The sequence below is a fragment of the Panulirus ornatus genome, chromosome 11 (assembly GCF_036320965.1).
Source record: "Panulirus ornatus isolate Po-2019 chromosome 11, ASM3632096v1, whole genome shotgun sequence".
Taxonomy (NCBI): Eukaryota; Metazoa; Arthropoda; class Malacostraca; order Decapoda; family Palinuridae; genus Panulirus; species Panulirus ornatus.
The window spans coordinates 51,394,372-51,412,890 of NC_092234.1; the positions used below are offsets into that span (position 1 = coordinate 51,394,372).

General features: G+C 40.7%; 1 protein-coding gene across 1 annotated transcript in view; it reads right to left on the reverse strand.

Annotated features, from left to right (window-relative positions):
- LOC139751519 (uncharacterized) overlaps positions 1–18,519 on the reverse strand; it is a 302,420-nt gene that overhangs the window by 99,925 nt on the left and 183,976 nt on the right. Inside the window, exon 18 of the mRNA XM_071667018.1 lies at positions 1,646–1,736. Within this exon, the coding sequence (XP_071523119.1) occupies positions 1,646–1,736 (91 nt within the window). The remainder of the gene's footprint in view (positions 1–1,645; positions 1,737–18,519) is intronic.

An 18,519-nucleotide genomic window follows, 5' to 3' on the forward strand; every position in this document is an offset into this window, starting at 1 on the left:
CACCATTAGTATCTGAGACTGCTCTTACTTGTAGTAGATTAAAATCCATTTCACCCCAACAAAACTGGAAAAATCCAAGATTCTCCACCTTTGACTGCCAAATAGCATATGGGGTAAACTAATACTCAATCATTGAGACTTACCTACCATTTAGTGATCAGCCATGACATTATGATCTCAATGGCCAATTGTGGGAAAACACAAAAAAGGCCACATTTGTTCACACAGTCTCTAGCTGTCATGTGTAATGCACCAAAACTACAGCTCCCCATCCACATCCAGGCCCCACAGACCTTTCCATGGTTAACCCAGACATTTCACATGCCCTGGTTCAGTCCAATGACAGCACTTCGACCCCGTTATACCACATCGTTCTGATTCACTCCCTTACACGCCTCTCACCCTCATGTATGTCCAGGCCCTAATCGCTTAAAATCTTTTTCACTTTATCCTTCCATCTCCAATTCAGTCTCCCGTTCCTCCGTGTTCCCTCCACCAGGACACATGTGTCCTCTTTGTCATGGATATATGTACTGAAAGACCAGGTTGAAGCTTAGGATATTTCAGATGAAGATGCTTAAGGAATGATTGATTAATTAGAGGATGGAACCATGGAAGCGGAAGTGGATCATAGGGTGGGGGAGGGGGCGAAAATTCTGGGAGCCTTGAAGAATGTGTGGAAGTCGAGAACATTATCTTGGAAAGCAAAAATGGGTATGTTTGAAGGAATAGTGGTTCCAACAATGTTGTATGGTTGCGAGGCGTGGGCTATGGATAGAGTGGTGCGCAGGAGGATGGATGTGCTGGAAATGAGATGTTTGAGGACAATGTGTGGTGTGAGGTGGTTTGATCGAGTAAGTAACGTAAGGGTAAGAGAGATGTGTGGAAATAAAAAGAGCGTGGTTGAGAGAGCAGAAGAGGGTGTTTTGAAATGGTTTGGGCACATGGAGAGAATGAGTGAGGGAAGATTGACCAAGAGGATATATGTGTCGGAGGTGGAGGGAACGAGGAGAAGAGGGAGACCAAATTGGAGGTGGAAAGATAGAGTGAAGAAGATTTTGTGTGATCGGGGCCTGAACATGCAGGAGGGTGAAAGGAGGGCAAGGAATAGAGTGAATTGGAGCGATGTGGTATACCGGGGTTGATGTGCTGTCGGTGGATTGAATCAGGGCATGTGAAGTGTCTGGGGTAAACCATGGAAAGCTGTGTAGGTATGTATATTTGCGTGTGTGGACGTATGTATATACATGTGTATGGGGGTGGGTTGGGCCATTTCTTTCGTCTGTTTCCTTGCGCTACCTCGCAAACGCGGGAGACAGCGGCAAAAAAAAAAAAAAAAAAAAAAAAGGTCTTTTTGTGTACAGAGATAGCATCAATGGAGGTGTTGGTCTCTCTTGGTGAATCAACAGAACGTACGGTGAAAAGTATAAAGGGATTCATACAAGTAGAATTCATGTGTCATTCATCTGACATAATGAGCACAAGTCAAGGATGTGAATGAATTCAGAGGCTGTATGAAGCTGATCTACCCCATGGCACCTGGAATGGAGTAATAATGATAGACATATTGGTTGATATACCTGTACTATGAAATTCATGCAAAACTAAAAAAAGTATGAAGAGTTATGAGAGTTGAACTACAAACCTTTGGCACCCAGTTGTCCATGCCCATAAAAGGTTCCATTAACTCCGGGTGGACCACGGAATCCTATTTCTCCTTGAATGCCTTTCTGACCCTGTGCAAAAAGTAAAATTTTGTTGTCAAGAATTACTGACATACCTATAACAAAATCTCTCAACATTTTGAATTTCTCATTCTATATATCAGGTGCTTCTAAACTTTATTTGTCTTTAATCTTTTAACAATTACTACTTCATCAAGAAACCTAACATTTACTTTATTGTTAGGATAAGCTACCTCCAGTTCTGTCCTTTTCCTTCCTAGTTATTGTTCATTCTTTTGGAAACAATAAATGTAATTATGTCACCTTTGTCTAAACTCCACTCACACAAAGATATTCAAAAAGCAAACGACAAGTGGATCCTTCCATGTCTGGGATAATGGATGAAATCAGACACTCAGAGATTACTATAATAAGAGTAGTATACAATCAAAAGAGAAGCCTATAAACTTTGCATGTGATTTAGGAAATGCAAATTCTGTCTCTCACAAGCTTTATGCACAGCATGTATGAAATATATCTATTAAGTTGCTTTCAGCTACTCTAATAGTAAATCATTCCACAAGTTAATATATAATTCTGTTAAGATAAAATGTGCTCTGCCTCATTTGGAGTAAAGTGTTTGCCTATGAGATTTTTATCCATTACTATGAGTGATATGTTATATGGTTGTGAGGCGTGGGCTATAGATAGAGTTCTGCTGAGGAGGGTGGATGTGCTGGAAATGAGATGTCTGAGGACAATATGTGGTGTGAGGTGGTTTGATCGAGTAAGTAACGAAAGGGTAAGAGAGATGTGTGGTAATAAAAAGAGGGTGTTTTGAAATGGTTTGGTCACATGGAGAGAATGAGTGAGGAAAGATTGACAAAGAGGATATATGTATCAGCAGAGGTGGAGGGAATGAGGAAAAGTGGGAGACCAAATTGGAGGTGGAAAGATGGAGTGAAAAAGATTTTGAGTGATCGGGGCCTGAACATGCAGGAGGGTGAAAGGCGTGCAAGGAATAGAGTGAATTGGAACGATGTGGTATACCGGGGTTGACGTGCTGTCAATGGATTGAACCAGGGGATGTGAAGCGTCTGGGGTAAACCAAGGAAAGTTTTGTGGGGCCTGGATGTGGAGAGGGAGCTGTGGTTTCGGTGCATTATACATGACAGCTAGAGGCTGAGTGTGAACGAATGTGGCCTTTGTTGTCTTTTCCTAGTGCTACCTCATGCACATGTGGGGGAGGGGGTTTTCATTTCCTGTGTGGTGGGGTGGTGACGGGAATGAATAAGGGCAGACAGTATGAATTATGTACATGTGTATATATATGCATACGTTGAGATGTATAGATATGTATATGTGCGTGTGTGGATGTGTAAGTATATACATGTGTATGTGGGTGGGTTGGGCCATTCTTTTGTTTGTTTCTTTGCGCTACCTCGCTAACGCGGGAGACAGTGACAAAGTTACATAAAAAAGAAATATATATGAGTGATATTAGAAAAACCTAGCATAAAGCAGATTGACAGACTGAGATTATTAAAGCCTTCAAAAATTTCAATATTTGTACCAAATACCAAGCCTTCTCCTTTCTAAGTTAGATAAGTTTAAGTCATTTAGCTTGCTCTCATAGGATTTGTTTCTCACAATAGAAATCATCTTAGTTGCTTGCTGCTTTACTCTTTCCATTTTGTGTATGATTTTTATAGGTAGGGTGACCAAAACTGAACTCAGTTCAAGATGGGAACACAGTGAAATGTAAAAGTGGGGATTAATTTGAATATTCCCACTTATAAATCCCTGAATTTTGTTAGTTTTTATTAATGTGTATGTGGTAATTCATTCTCAGAGAGGGGTCCCTGGGGTAAGTATGAATTAACAGAAATGCTTCTAGACACTGATTTCCATGGCTTTAAACTTCAGTCTTTTTCCTCATTCATCTTTTGTAACTCATCACAATCTATACTGTAGTTTGCCTAATTGCTTTTCTTACCAATGCTTAAAACTTTGCAATTATTGATATCAAAATTTTTTTCACCAGTTGTAAGCCCAGTCCATCAATTCATCTTTGTCAGATTAGAATTGTAGACATTCAACTTCTGTTGTAGAATTCTCTCTCTAGTCAGTATCATCATCAGATTTGGATATCTTTCAATGCTGTCCAGTATCAAAGTCATTGAAATACATTAAATGAGAAAGAGAATCAATTCCAAGAATGATCCCTCTGACACACTAATTGTCACATCTAATTATTCTCACACTTAATAATCAATGCTTCCTCTTTGTTTATGTTGTCAACCATTTTTCTAGCCCTTAACTCTGCCAGTAATCTTTCTGAATATCTAAACACATGACTTCAGTTGCTTATTTTTCTTTATAAATGTTGATTACTTCATTATAGAAGTCAAGCAGAATTGGCTAAAATTACAATTTTGTTGAGAACCTTGCTGCGATTCACTATCATGTACACCAAATAATAAAGCTCATAATACCATCACCATTATGAAGTAAGTTTGATGAGACGCATGCTGGCACCAGTGCATAGATATCTATAAAAGTTATCAGCCTGTGACACCATTACATAGGATGGATGGAGTGGATCAGTAATAGTGTGGTGAGAAAGGAAAGGCTGATATTTGAAGTACCCATGCATATGTGTATATGTGCTTGTGAATATGAGGACTGTGCAAGGTAAGGATGAAATGGAGCTTTTCTGGAGAAATCTGAATGACCATAAATGGCTTTGAGTTGGTTAGAAAGATGGTTGTAATGGGTGATATGAAATAAAAGGTGGGATGTGATAAAATTGTTGAGACGGGAAGTGCCTGGAGTAAATGAGAATGGAGGTTAGCTTGTGGATGTCTGCAATGAGAGGGGTTTATTCTCTGCAACACCTTTTTCAATACAAAATAATCCACAGGTGTACATGAATGGGAAAGGATGGAAAAGAAGAACAAAATATTTTGACTGACTGTGTGGCAGTGACTGAAAGGTTGAGAAAGGCCGTGCTAGAAGCAAAAGTTGTGAGAGGATTCTTAGGAGACTCTGACCATTTTGAGGTTCTTGTGGGAGTGAGGAACACAGAGAAGTTGAGTTATTGTGTAAGCAAGAATGGAGATGTAAAAGTGTTGGCAAGTGTGAAGATGAATCAGAAACAATGTAAGGAAGATTATGAAAGGAGAGTGACCAAAAGTTGAAATGGAAGTGTAGTACATGTAAGGGTGCAGTCATGTATAAATGAGGCATTCAAAATGTTTAGAGAAAGACTGTTTAAAGGTTGAAGACTAAGTAGTTGGATACAGGGTCACATGTTATAAAAATAAAAAGGAAAATGCACAGTGGATGAATGAAACTAGGAATGCTGTGAATGAGAAGAAAACAGCATAAGGTAGACTGCTCAAAAAGAATATGCCAATGGAAGTTCAGTAAAGGAGGAGGGAAAAATATAAGATGTGTAAGCAGAATGTTAAGAAGCTAATAGACGAGAGCAAAGAAAGAGTGGATGAAGATTCTGGATGATAGTTGAGTGAAAAGTGTAGGCATTTAAAATGTTTAGAGAAAGACTGTTAAAGGTTGAAGAATAAGTAGTTGAATACAGGGTCACAAATTATAAAAATAAAAAGGAAAATGCATAGTGGATGAATGAGACTAAGAATGCTGTGAATGAGAAGAAAACAGCATGAGGTAGACTGCTCAAAAAGAATATGCCAATGGAAGTTCAGTAAAGGAGGAGGGAAAAATATAAGATGTGTAAGCAGAATGTTAAGAAGCTAATAGAAGAGAGCAAAGAAAGAGTGGATGAAGATTCTGGATGATAGTTGAGTGAAAAGTGTAGGGAAAATAATAAATTGTATCGGAAGGAGGTGAAAAAGGAAAGACATGGATGTAAGATTGGAATGTTGTGATCAGTAAGGAACAAGAGTTGCTGAATGAAAAGTAGAAAGTGAAAGGATGATGGAAAGCATACTTTGAATACTACTGAATGTTGAAGAGGGTTAACAGCAGTTGTTACATGCAGAGGTATGGAGGATGGAAGGAAAGGATACAAGTTCCTGGCCCTACAGCAAGAAGGGAGATAAAAAGGGTGATAATGAGGTTGAAGGTAGAAAAGGCACCTGGCGTGGAAGAGATTATGGCTGAAATGCTGAAGTATAGAGGAGATAGTGTGACAGAATGCATGCATTTGATATGTAATTTAGCATGGAAGCACATGGTTGTGCCTCGGGTTTGAGTGAAAGCTATCACTGTTCCGTTATTCAAAGAAAAAGGTGCTAAGGATGTATTTGATAATTATAGGAAAATAAGTCTATCAAGCATATCTAGAAAAGTGTATGCAAGAGTGTTGACTGATAAGTGATGTAAGTGACTGATGGCAGAAGAAGTGAGGAGAAGGGGGTTTTAGGAAAGGCAAGGAATGTATGGATCAAATTTTTGTGGTGAAAATAACTAGAAAAGTATCCAGAAAAAGGTAAAAAGATGTATGCAGCTTTTATGGATCTGAGTATATAACACAGTTAAGTGGAATGCTTTATGGAATGTGTTATGGATAAATGGAGGAGGGGTAAATGTTGGGAGGTGTGAAAGCCTTCTGTAAAGTAGCAAAAGCATGTGTAAGAGAAGATGGAGAGTTGAGTGAAAGTTTTGGTACATAAGAGGGTCAAATTTTTGTGGCTTTATCATGGCTTTATAACATATATATGGATGGAGTGATAAGAGGTGTGAAAGCAAAACTTGGGAAAGAGGATGCAGAGATGGAGTGTGGTGGTGAGATAAGGTGGCTACTGACAAGCATTTTTGCGTTGCTTGCTGAGAGTGAGGAAAAGCTACAGAACGTTGTAGGGGTCGTTTATATGTGTGAGCAGAGGTGACTGAGGTAGAATGCGAATAAAAGTAAAATAATGATGTTTGCAAGAAAACAGAATGAAGGAACAGATTTCACAAAACTCAATGGAGTAAAAGAAGAAACTGTACTAATCTGTTACAGATATGGGGGAGAAACACTGGAAAAGGTGAGAGAATTTAAGTATTTAGGAGCTATCCCTGGGGATAGGGGAGAAAGAATACTTCCCACGTATTCCCTGCGTGTCGTAGAAGGCGACTAAAAGGGAAGGGAGTGGGGGGCTGGAAATCTTCCCCTCTCATTTTTTTTTTCTTCCCCCCCAAAGGAAGGAACAGAGAAGGGGGCCGGGTGAGGATATTCCCTCAGAGGCCCAGTCCTCTGTTCTTAACGCTACTTCACTGAAGCGGGAAATGGTGAACAGTATAAAAGAAAGAAAGAAAGGAGCTATCATACGTAGGTTTGGTGATATTGAAAAAGAGATAAGGGAGAGAGCAATACAAGGTAGAAGAATCACTGAGTCCCCTAACAGAATAATGAAGGGTGGAGGTGTATGGAAGCAAAGAGAGGTTTATGGGACAGCATAGTCCTCCTGACCCTGACTTATGTGATCAAAATATGGGCATGAAAATGAGTTACAGAGGTCAAGAATCCTGGCTGTGAAGATGAGCTATCTGAAAAGAGCATGTAGTATGAATAGGACTGAAGAAAGAAATGAGGGTATGTATGAGAGATGTGATGTGGCAGGGAATGCATTAGGAATTAATTGTGGAGTGGTAGAATGGGTGAAATGTAATACTCTGGAGGTTAGGGCATGTGGAAAGAATGCAGGACAAGAAGAAGACAAGGTGAGTGTATGACAGTACCATTAAAGGGATGGGTGTGAGAGGAAGACCACCTGTGACATGGGGTAATAAAGTGGAAGAGTACTGGAGGGATGGCAATTGTGGAACAATGTGTGTGTGGAATGGTGTATACAAGGGGGGCATATAAAGACAGGTATAAGTGGAGACTCTTGCCATGGCCACTACCTTGGTGGGAGTTTCAGGAAGGAACAAACATCCAAGACATGCAGATATACATGTCTAAATGTTTATTATGATTGTTAATTAGTGATGGTGTTTTTGGTCTTACACTGTCTTTGTCTACATCAATTTTTGAATAATAAATCTTTGAGCCAATATTCCCATTATGAAACGATGAATTGTATAACATAAACTAAAATGAAGTGAATCATACTACAACAACCTGCTGCAGAGAGGAGCTCCATGGAATGTATGCTATCTATCTATTAATCAATATCTCTGATGCCAGTTCTCACCTGGAAATCCCTTATGGGGTTGGCCATTACAACAGTCTCCATAACTAATGAAATCTAGTATCATTTCTCAGCCTTTAGTGCCTCACTCATAATCGGCTACTGCCAGAGGGCAACTCTAGCCCAGTGATTGCAGAGGCTCCTACCTAATGTTCCCACTGACTACGTCTGCCTAATACTTCTGCCTAATATTCCTACCTACTACATTTACCCAATGTTTCTACCTAATTCTCCTCCTTACATATTCCTACCTACTACTTCTATCTATTGTTCCTCTTACTTTGCCAAAAGGCAGAGTTAGTGCAGAGTGCTCACTGCAGGAATATCTAGAGTTGTGAAGAATGAGCAGTGTGAGTTGTGTTGTCAAAGTGTCATGTATGACAAGGAGAGATTTTATGTTTGAGGACAGAATGCAAGCATTTCATGTGTGGGTGATGGTAAATTCTGGTATCATGTAAGTTCTATTCATTTTTGTTTCAAAATTCATGTTGCTGTAAAAACAGAACTAAAAAATTGTTCAAGGTTGTTGCTATGTTTTTATAGTCCACAATGGGTTTCCATCTTCGTCCACTGAGGGTCTTATCCTACTCCCTGTATGTTTATAATCACTAACATCTATAAAATTTCTTAGGATCTCTGTTACTATCTCTTGCAATACTCACTTCAAACCCAATCTTGGATGTGGAAAGCGAGCTGTGGTTTCGGTGCATTATACATGACAGCTAGAGACCGAGTGTGAACGAATGTGGCCTTTGTTGTCTTTTCCTAGCGCTACCTCGTGCACTTGTGGGGAGAGGGGGTTGTTATTTCATGTGTGGCAGGATGGCGATGGCAATGAATAAAGGCAGACAGTATGAATTATGTACATATGTATATATGTATATGTCTGTGTGTGTACATATGTATACGTTGAGATGTATAGGAATGTATATTTGTGTGTGTGGACGTGTGTGTACATACATGTGTGTGTGGGTGGGTTGGGCCATTCTTTTGTCTGTTTCCTTGCGCTACCTCACTAACGCAGGAGACAGCGACAAAGTAAAATGAACAAAAATGAATAACAATATTTGGGTCACTGTCTTATTTCTGAAGCTTTTGAGTAATTTCTGTCAAGTTTAGCTCCTGCAATATCTGGGGAGCACCATTCACACCTGTTGTTGAGGTTTTGTTTCCATTGTGCATGGAAATAGAATGTGTCTTGTGGACGCATAAACTCACACTCAAAATTGGTCCACAATTCCTCTGGACATGAACCAACAAGGGTGTGACTCATTAATGTATCACACAACCCATTACAATTCGCCCTTTTAAAGTTAGGGTTTGTAATACTAGTTTTAGAAAGTTGGTTTTGATACCTATTTTGAACTTAACCAAATTATGGTCACAAGTGCCCATATGTTCTCCAACATGGGTTTTAGTTACTACAAATTCCTGGCATGCAAGGACTAAAGCAAATATGTTACTTCTCTCACTGGCTCAGTAACAGAGTTGATAAGTCCAGCTGATTCACTTTCTACACCTGAGAGAGTTTGCAAGTTGATTTCTGGAAGATCAAAATCTCCTAAAATGATCATATCTTCATCCTGTATGCCTCATTGCAAACTCTTATGCATGACAGAGCCAATATCAACTGACTGAGTAGGGTATCTTTATATGACATTTATGTAAAATTTGGAATATTTTTTGCTGATCTGAACAAACAAGTGTTCTACAGCAGCAGATGCTTTAGTCTGAATTTCAATGGGGTTTGGGTAAGATTTCTACATACAGTGCAGTTATGCTTCCTTGACAATCTCTATTCCCTACAAATGCTTTGATGTCTAGCAAACTGAGCTCACTAACGACATTGTTACTTTTTGTGTTCATAAATGTTTCTATCAATAAAATCAATGTGTTCAGTTTTTACCAAGCATTGCAAATCAGCTATTTTGTTTTGGATGGATCTTATGTAAAGTCCATTTAATATCTTCCTGTAATTTCTGTAAAAGAATAGTGGTATGATTTGGTAATTGACAATTTTAGACCCAGGTTTGATGCTGTCTGGTGGGATGGGAGGGGGACTCAATCTGACCTTCCTTGCATGACATGTAGCATGTCATGACCTGACCTCAACTGCCTGTTCCATGTGGTCAACACTCTTACCTCTACAGGGCCTCAACAAAAAATTTTCCTTTACAGCTGTAAGGCAATTTGATCTCTGAAACACACAGGTAAAAGTTCTGTTCCTTTATTACTAACGTGAATGCTGTTTCTGCTGTATAATCCCCTATTTCCTATGAAGTCGAGCCACGGGTCTACAAACCCAATGTTATCATCTATGTAGAAGACTTTCAGTCTCTCTTTGCACCCAGTACTCTACTCAGGGTGTAGTTACCTGCATTATGTCTTGGGGAAGCCAACTATAACAACATTATTCAGTCTATCTTTTAGGATATTCATCTATGATAGCTTCTGCATTTGATTACTTGTGGAAAATATCACTGCTCCTAACATTCACCACTAAACATGACTTTCCAGTTAATACTGTTATGTCTTTGAGCTTTTGTTTAACGTGAGAAATTCTGACATTAGGATAGACATGGACTGTTCTTTTAGCTCTTGAATTCCCCACCATGCGTCACATATATTTCTGACCAGTGAATCTCCAAGAATCATGGAATAGTTGTCATCACTCTTCTCTTGCAAGTTGCTGGAAACTGTGAATCGACTGCTCAAAGTGGGGCTGACAGGGGTAGGAGCAGAAAAAAGTGGTCCCATGAGGAAAGGGGAGAGGAACGACTAGACAGATGGTTGATGTGTCACATTAACTTGGAAAAGTTAAGGAATCAGGGCAAGGGAGGGCCTAAGTGGAGGGGCAGGACTTGGAGTTTGGGTGAGGGTGTTACAAGTATAGGTGAGGTTGGGAGGAGATAGCAGGACAGAGGGGGAAAGGGGTTGGGTGAAAATAATGAGGTCTAAGAGGTGCTGTGGAGGCACAGGCTGTGGGAGGGTTTGGGGCAGGTGCTGAACAAGTGTCAAAGGGTAGATTGCATAAGGAGGGTGTGAGCATGGGAAGAGTGGACCAGGATGATGGGGGGAAGTAGGTGCTGAGTAGTAAGTCATGGGGTAAGATCATGGTGTGCCATTTTCAAATGCTGTATCTTCTCCCTAAGTATTAAATTTTCTACAGTTTAGGCTTTGAGCACAGCCTTAATTTCCCTACTATGATTTATGCAGAACAAACAATCTCTGTATGCTCTGTCTAGTCCGATTGTTTAAGATCCTTAATAAAACCTTGATATCAGGATGCATATGAGAGAGAGAGAGAGAGAGAGAGAGAGAGAGAGAGAGAGAGAGAGAGAGAGAGAGAGAGAGAGAGCACCCCTTCACATTTTGTTATTAGGACAATACTAGGGTAAACTTGAGCTCCAGCCTCTCAGCTTACCATGCCTATATCATTCCTAACACTGAAGAATGAAGCAGTAATTCTTAAGTACTCTCTGAAAGCATTTGACATGGGTTAATCAATATCAGTATGATACCGCAACATTGCCAGGCAGAGATCAGTAGTTGAGAAGCTTGCATGATATACCACAGCATTATGATGACCGTGACGAGCAGCTACCCGGGTGGAGGAAACAGCTCAGGAGTTAACGAGAGGAGGGCTACCGAGAGCAGAGACATCGATAAGACGTCTGAAGGCAAGACCGATTTCGACGATGAAGGCCTGCACTGTGGTTGAGAGATTGACTTGAGGAGGCAGAAGTGATATTGTGACAGTGATTGTATCAGAGTCGCGTCGCCTCGCCGCAGTGTATCGAGACAGACTTCCCCAGAACTTTTAAAGGGGAAGTAAATGTTTATAGTTGTGTTACTGGAGTGATAGTTTTCATGCATGGTGTTTTTGACAAGAAAATAGTGAAGTTGGAGAAAAATGTAGCTTAGACATTGAAGCTTATTGATACAGTGGTGAAATTGATGAGAACTGCTATTGACGTTTGTGTGAATAAATTGTACATTTCCTTTTCCATAGCCAGAGGTTGAACCATTATGTGACATTCATTTTTTTTCGTTCATTTCAAGCTAAAAGTTTGTTTTCTAAATTGTTTCTTACATTTTTCATATGTATATATATGTATGTGTGTGTGTGTGTGTGTATGTGCGTATGTGTGTGTATGTGTGTGTGTGTGTATATGTATATATATATGTATATTATCCCTGGGGATAGGGGTGAAAGAATACTTCCCACGTATTCCTCGCGTGTCGTAGAAAGCGACTAGAGGGGACGGGAGCGGGGGGCCGGAAATCCTCCCCTCCTTGTATTAACTTTCTAAAATGGGAAACAGAAGAAGGAGTCACGCGGGGAGTGATCATCCTCCTCGAAGGCTCAGAGTGGGGTGCCTAAATGTGTGTGGATGTAACCAAGATGTGAAAAAAGGAGAGATAGGTAGTATGTTTGAGGAAAGGAACCTGGATGTTTTGGCTCTGAGTGAAACGAAGCTCAAGGGTAAAGGGGAAGAGTGGTTTGGAAATGTCTGGGGAGTGAAGTCAGGGGTTAGTGAGAGGACAAGAGCAAGGGAAGGAGTAGCAATACTCCTGAAACAGGAGTTGTGGGAGTATGTGATAGAATGTAAGAAAGTAAATTCTTGATTAATATGGGTAAAATTGAAAGTTGATGGAGAGAGGTGGGTGATTATTGGTGCATATGCACCTGGGCATGAGAAGAAAGATCATGAGAGGCAAGTGTTTTGGGAGCAGCTGAATGAGTGTGTTAGCGGTTTTGATGCACGAGACCGGGTTATAGTGATGGGTGATTTGAATGCAAAGGTGAGTAATGTGGCAGTTGAGGGAATAATTGGTATGCATGGGGTGTTCAGTGTTGTAAATGGAAATGGTGAAGAGCTTGTAGATTTATGTGCTGAAAAAGGACTGATGATTGGGAATACCTGGTTTAAAAAGCGAGATATACATAAGTATACTTATGTAAGTAGGAGAGATGGCCAGAGAGCGTTATTGGATTACGTGTTAATTGACAGGCGTGCGAAAGAGAGACTTTTGGATGTTAATGTGCTGAGAGGTGCAACTGGAGGGATGTCTGATCATTATCTTGTGGAGGCTAAGGTGAAGATTAGTATGGGTTTTCAGAAAAGAGGAGTGAATGTTGGGGTGAAGAAGGTGGTGAGAGTAAGTGAGCTTGGGAAGGAGACCTGTGTGGGGAAGTACCAGGAGAGACTGTGTACAAAATGGAAAAAGGTGAGAACAATGGAAGTAAGGGGAGTGGGGGAGGAATGGGATGTATTTAGGGAATCAGTGATGGATTGCGCAAAAGATGCTTGTGGCATGAGAAGAGTGGGAGGTGGGCTGTTTAGAAAGGGTAGTGAGTGGTGGGTTGAAGAAGTAAGAGTATTAGTGAAAGAGAAGAGAGAGGCATTTGGACGATTTTTGCAGGGAAAAAATGCAATTGAGTGGGAGAAGTATAAAAGAAAGAGACAGGAGGTCAAGAGAAAGGTGCAAGAGGTGAAAAAAAGGGCAAATGAGAGTTGGGGTGAGAGACTATCAGTAAATTTTAGGGAGAATAAAAAGATGTTCTGGAAGGAGGTAAATAGGGTGCGTAAGACAAGGGAGCAAATGGGAACTTCAGTGAAGGGCGTAAATGGGGAGGTGATAACAAGTAGTGGTGATGTGAGAAGGAGATGGAATGAGTATTTTGAAGGTTTGTTGAATGTGTCTGATGACAGAGTGGCAGATATAGGGTGTTTTGGTCGAGGTGGTGTGCAAAGTGAGAGGGTTAGGGAAAATGATTTGGTAAACAGAGAAGAGGTAGTAAAAGCTTTGCGGAAGATGAAAGCCGGCAAGGCAGCAGGTTTGGATGGTATTGCAGTGGAATTTATTAAAAAAGGGGGTGACTGTATTGTTGACTGGTTGGTAAGGTTATTTAATGTATGTATGACTCATGGTGAGGTGCCTGAGGATTGGCGGAATGCGTGCATAGTGCCATTGTACAAAGGCAAAGGGGATAAGAGTGAGTGCTCAAATTACAGAGGTATAAGTTTGTTGAGTATTCCTGGTAAATTATATGGGAGGGTATTGATTGAGAGGGTGAAGGCATGTACAGAGCATCAGATTGGGGAAGAGCAGTGCGGTTTCAGAAGTGGTAGAGGATGTGTGGATCAGGTGTTTGCTTTGAAGAATGTATGTGAGAAATACTTAGAAAAGCAAATGGATTTGTATGTAGCATTTATGGATCTGGAGAAGGCATATGATAGAGTTGATAGAGATGCTCTGTGGAAGGTATTAAGAATATATGGTGTGGGAGGCAAGTTGTTAGAAGCAGTGAAAAGTTTTTATCGAGGATGTAAGGCATGTGTACGTGTAGGAAGAGAGGAAAGTGATTGGTTCTCAGTGAATGTAGGTTTGCGGCAGGGGTGTGTGATGTCTCCATGGTTGTTTAATTTGTTTATGGATGGGGTTGTTAGGGAGGTAAATGCAAGAGTCCTGGAAAGAGGGGCAAGTATGAAGTCTGTTGGGGATGAGAGAGCTTGGGAAGTGAGTCAGTTGTTGTTCGCTGATGATACAGCGCTGGTGGCTGATTCATGTGAGAAACTGCAGAAGCTGGTGACTGAGTTTGGTAAAGTGTGTGGAAGAAGAAAGTTAAGAGTAAATGTGAATAAGAGCAAGGTTATTAGGTACAGTAGGGTTGAGGGTCAAGTCAATTGGGAGGTGAGTTTGAATGGAGAAAAACTGGAGGAAGTGAAGTGTTTTAGATATCTGGGAGTGGATCTGTCAGCGGATGGAACCATGGAAGCGGAAGTGGATCATAGGGTGGGGGAGGGGGCGAAAATTTTGGGAGCCTTGAAAAATGTGTGGAAGTCGAGAACATTATCTCGGAAAGCAAAAATGGGTATGTTTGAAGGAATAGTGGTTCCAACAATGTTGTATGGTTGCGAGGCGTGGGCTATGGATAGAGTTGTGCGCAGGAGGATGGATGTGCTGGAAATGAGATGTTTGAGGACAATGTGTGGTGTGAGGTGGTTTGATCGAGTAAGTAACGTAAGGGTGAGAGAGATGTGTGGAAATAAAAAGAGCGTGGTTGAGAGAGCAGAAGAGGGTGTTTTGAAATGGTTTGGGCACATGGAGAGAATGAGTGAGGAAAGATTGACCAAGAGGATATATGTGTCGGAGGTGGAGGGAACGAGGAGAAGAGGGAGACCAAATTGGAGGTGGAAAGATGGAGTGAAAAAGATTTTGTGTGATCGGGGCCTGAACATGCAGGAGGGTGAAAGGAGGGCAAGGAATAGAGTGAATTGGAGTGATGTGGTATACAGGGGTTGACGTGCTGTCAGTGGAGTGAATCAAGGCATGTGAAGCGTCTGGGGTAAACCATGGAAAGCTGTGTAGGTATGTATATTTGCGTGTGTGGACGTGTGTATGTACATGTGTATGGGGGGGGGGGGTTGGGCCATTTCTTTCGTCTGTTTCCTTGCGCTACCTCGCAAACGCGGGAGACAGCGACAAAGTATAAAAAAAAAAAAAAAAAAAAAAAAATTATGATGACTGACTAAATGAATTACTCTATACCAGAGAATGACAAATGATGATCAAGCCTAATTTTGAAGATATCAAGGGTGTTGCTCTGAACAACATTTTCCGGGAGCTTATTCAATGCATCAATAATGTCATTGGTAAAAATAATATATCGTACAGTCCAGATTAATTCAAAGACTCTAAGTTTTGATCCATTTCTCCTCGTTGGTAATGACAGTACTATTGTAAAGAAAAGTTCAATATCAACGTTGGTGAATCCTTTAAGTATTATGAAACATTCTATTAATTTTCCCCGGAGGTGCTTCTTGCTTAAGAAGAACAAGTCTAATTCTTGAAGTCACTCCTTATATGGTTTGTAATGCAAAGAGGGAATCATTTTAGTTGCTCTTTGCTGCACTGCTTCTAATTTAAGAATGTTCTTACTTAAGCAGGGGGCCCAAAACTGAACAGCATATTCGAAGTGTGGTCTAACAAGACTTAGGTAAAGTGGTAATATCACATCCTAGCTTCAGTATGTAAAGTTTCTGTTTATAAATCCTAACATCCTCTTTGCTTTGTTGGGAGCTTCACTGCAATGCTGGGAGAATTTGAAGTTATAGGAGATAGGGACCACAAGATCTCTTACACTAGCGGTGTCCTTTATCTTGTGGCCCATCAGTTCAGAATAAAATTATTTGTTTAAGTTTCCATCCTGCAACAGCTGACATTTGCCATTTACTAAACCACTCAGCAATTTTAACTAGATCCTCCAGTAATCTTAGCTTATCTCATTCAGTTAACATAAATGATAAAAAGTATAGGCCCAAGTATGGATCTTGGGGGATTCCACTAATAATGGATCACCATGGTGATAATTCCCCATTCGTTACGACTCTCTGTTTCCTATCATGTAACCAGGCTTCTATCCAATTTCCTATGCTACCTGTAATCTCCAAGGCCCAGACTTTGTGAGTCAAATTAGTGTGGAAGAATTTTTTGAAAGCTTTCTGAAAGTCCAGATATATCATATTTATTTTTGCTCTCCTGGTCAAGGGTATTGAATAATATATCATACATAAATGGATTGAACCAGGGCATGTGAAGCGTCTGAGGTAAACCATTGAAAGTTCTGTGGGGCCTGGATGTGGAAAGGGAGCTGTGGTTTCAGTGCATTATTACATGACAGCTAGAGAGTGAGTGTGAACGAATGGTGCCTTTGTTGTCTTTTCCTAGCGCTACCCCGCACACATGAGGGGGGGAGGGTGTTGTTATTCCATGTGTGGTGGGGTGGTGATGGGAGTGAATAAAGCCAGACAGTATGAATTATGTACATGGGTATATATATGTATACATTGAGATGTATAGGTATGTATATTTGCATGTGTGGATGTGTATGTATATACATGTGTATGTGGGTGGGTTGGGCCATTCTTTCGTCTGTTTCCTTGCACTACCTCGCTAACGTGGGAGACAGCGACAAAGCAAAATAAATAAAATAAAACATAAAATTCATGGAGGTTTGTAAGGCATGATCTGTTTCTTCCAAAACCATGCTGTACTGATCAGGCTGTGTTGTTCCAGATAGGCTACAATTCTGTTATTAATAATCGACTCCAGAAGTTTACATATAATTGATGTGAAGCTAATAGGGTGGTAATTACCAAGCAATTCAAAACTTCCCTTTTCGTATACAGAAGAGATGTCTGCCAGTCTCCAGTCCTGTGGGACTATTCCATCCTGAAGTGATTTATTGATAATATGCGTTAACAGTTCAGCAATATCGAGTTTGATGTTTTTCATCACTCTTGGATAGAAATGATCAGGACCTGTGCTTTTATTAGTACTTTCCTACCTGAGATGGTAAATTCTTGTGTCATGTGAGTGCTATCTATCACTGTCTCAAAATTTGTGTCATTGCTTTCTAGCAACGTCTGCCAGTCTCTGGTCCTGTGGGACTATTCCATCCTGAAGTGATTTATTGAAAATATGGGTTAACAGTTCAGCAATATCGAGTCTATGTTTTTCATCACTCCTGAATAGAAATGATCAGGACCTGTGCTTTCATTAGTACTTTCCTACCTGAGATGGTAAATTCTTGTGCCATGTGAGTGCTATCTATCACTGTCTCAAAATTTGTGTCGTTGCTTTCTATAATAAAAACGGAAATGAAAAAACTGTTGCTATGATTTTATCATTCATAATGAGCTCCCAACCCCATTTACTAAGGGTCATATCCCACTCCTCATATGTTTCTTTTTATTATATTTTTTATCATACTTTGTCGCTGTCTCCCGTGTTAGTGAGGTAGCACAAAGAAACAGATGCAAGAATGGCCTAACCCACCCACACACACATGTATATACATACACATCCACACATGTACATATACATACCTATACATTTCAACATTTTTTTTTTTTTTTTTTTTTTTTTTTTTTGTCGCTGTCTCCCGCGTTTGCGAGGTAGCGCAAGGAAACAGACGAAAGAAATGGCCCAACCCCCCCCATACACATGTATATACATACGTCCACACACGCAAATATACATACCTACACAGCTTTCCATGGTTTACCCCAGACGCTTCACATGCCTTGATTCAATCCACTGACAGCACGTCAACCCCGGTATACCACATCGCTCCAATTCACTCTATTCCTTGCCCTCCTTTCACCCTCCTGCATGTTCAGGCCCCGATCACACAAAATCTTTTTCACTCCATCTTTCCACCTCCAATTTGGTCTCCCTCTTCTCCTCGTTCCCTCCACCTCCGACACATATATCCTCTTGGTCAATCTTTCCTCACTCATTCTCTCCATGTGCCCAAACCACTTCAAAACACCCTCTTCTGCTCTCTCAACCACGCTCTTTTTATTTCCACACATCTCTCTTACCCTTACGTTACTCACTCGATCAAACCACCTCACACCACACATTGTCCTCAAACATCTCATTTCCAGCACATCCATCCTCCTGCGCACAACTCTATCCATAGCCCACGCCTCGCAACCATACAACATTGTTGGAACCACTATTCCTTCAAACATACCCATTTTTGCTTTCCGAGATAATGTTCTCGACTTCCACACATTCTTCAAGGCCCCCAGAATTTTCGCCCCCTCCCACACCCTATGATCCACTTCCGCTTCCATGGTTCCATCCGCTGCCAGATCCACTCCCAGATATCTAAAACACTT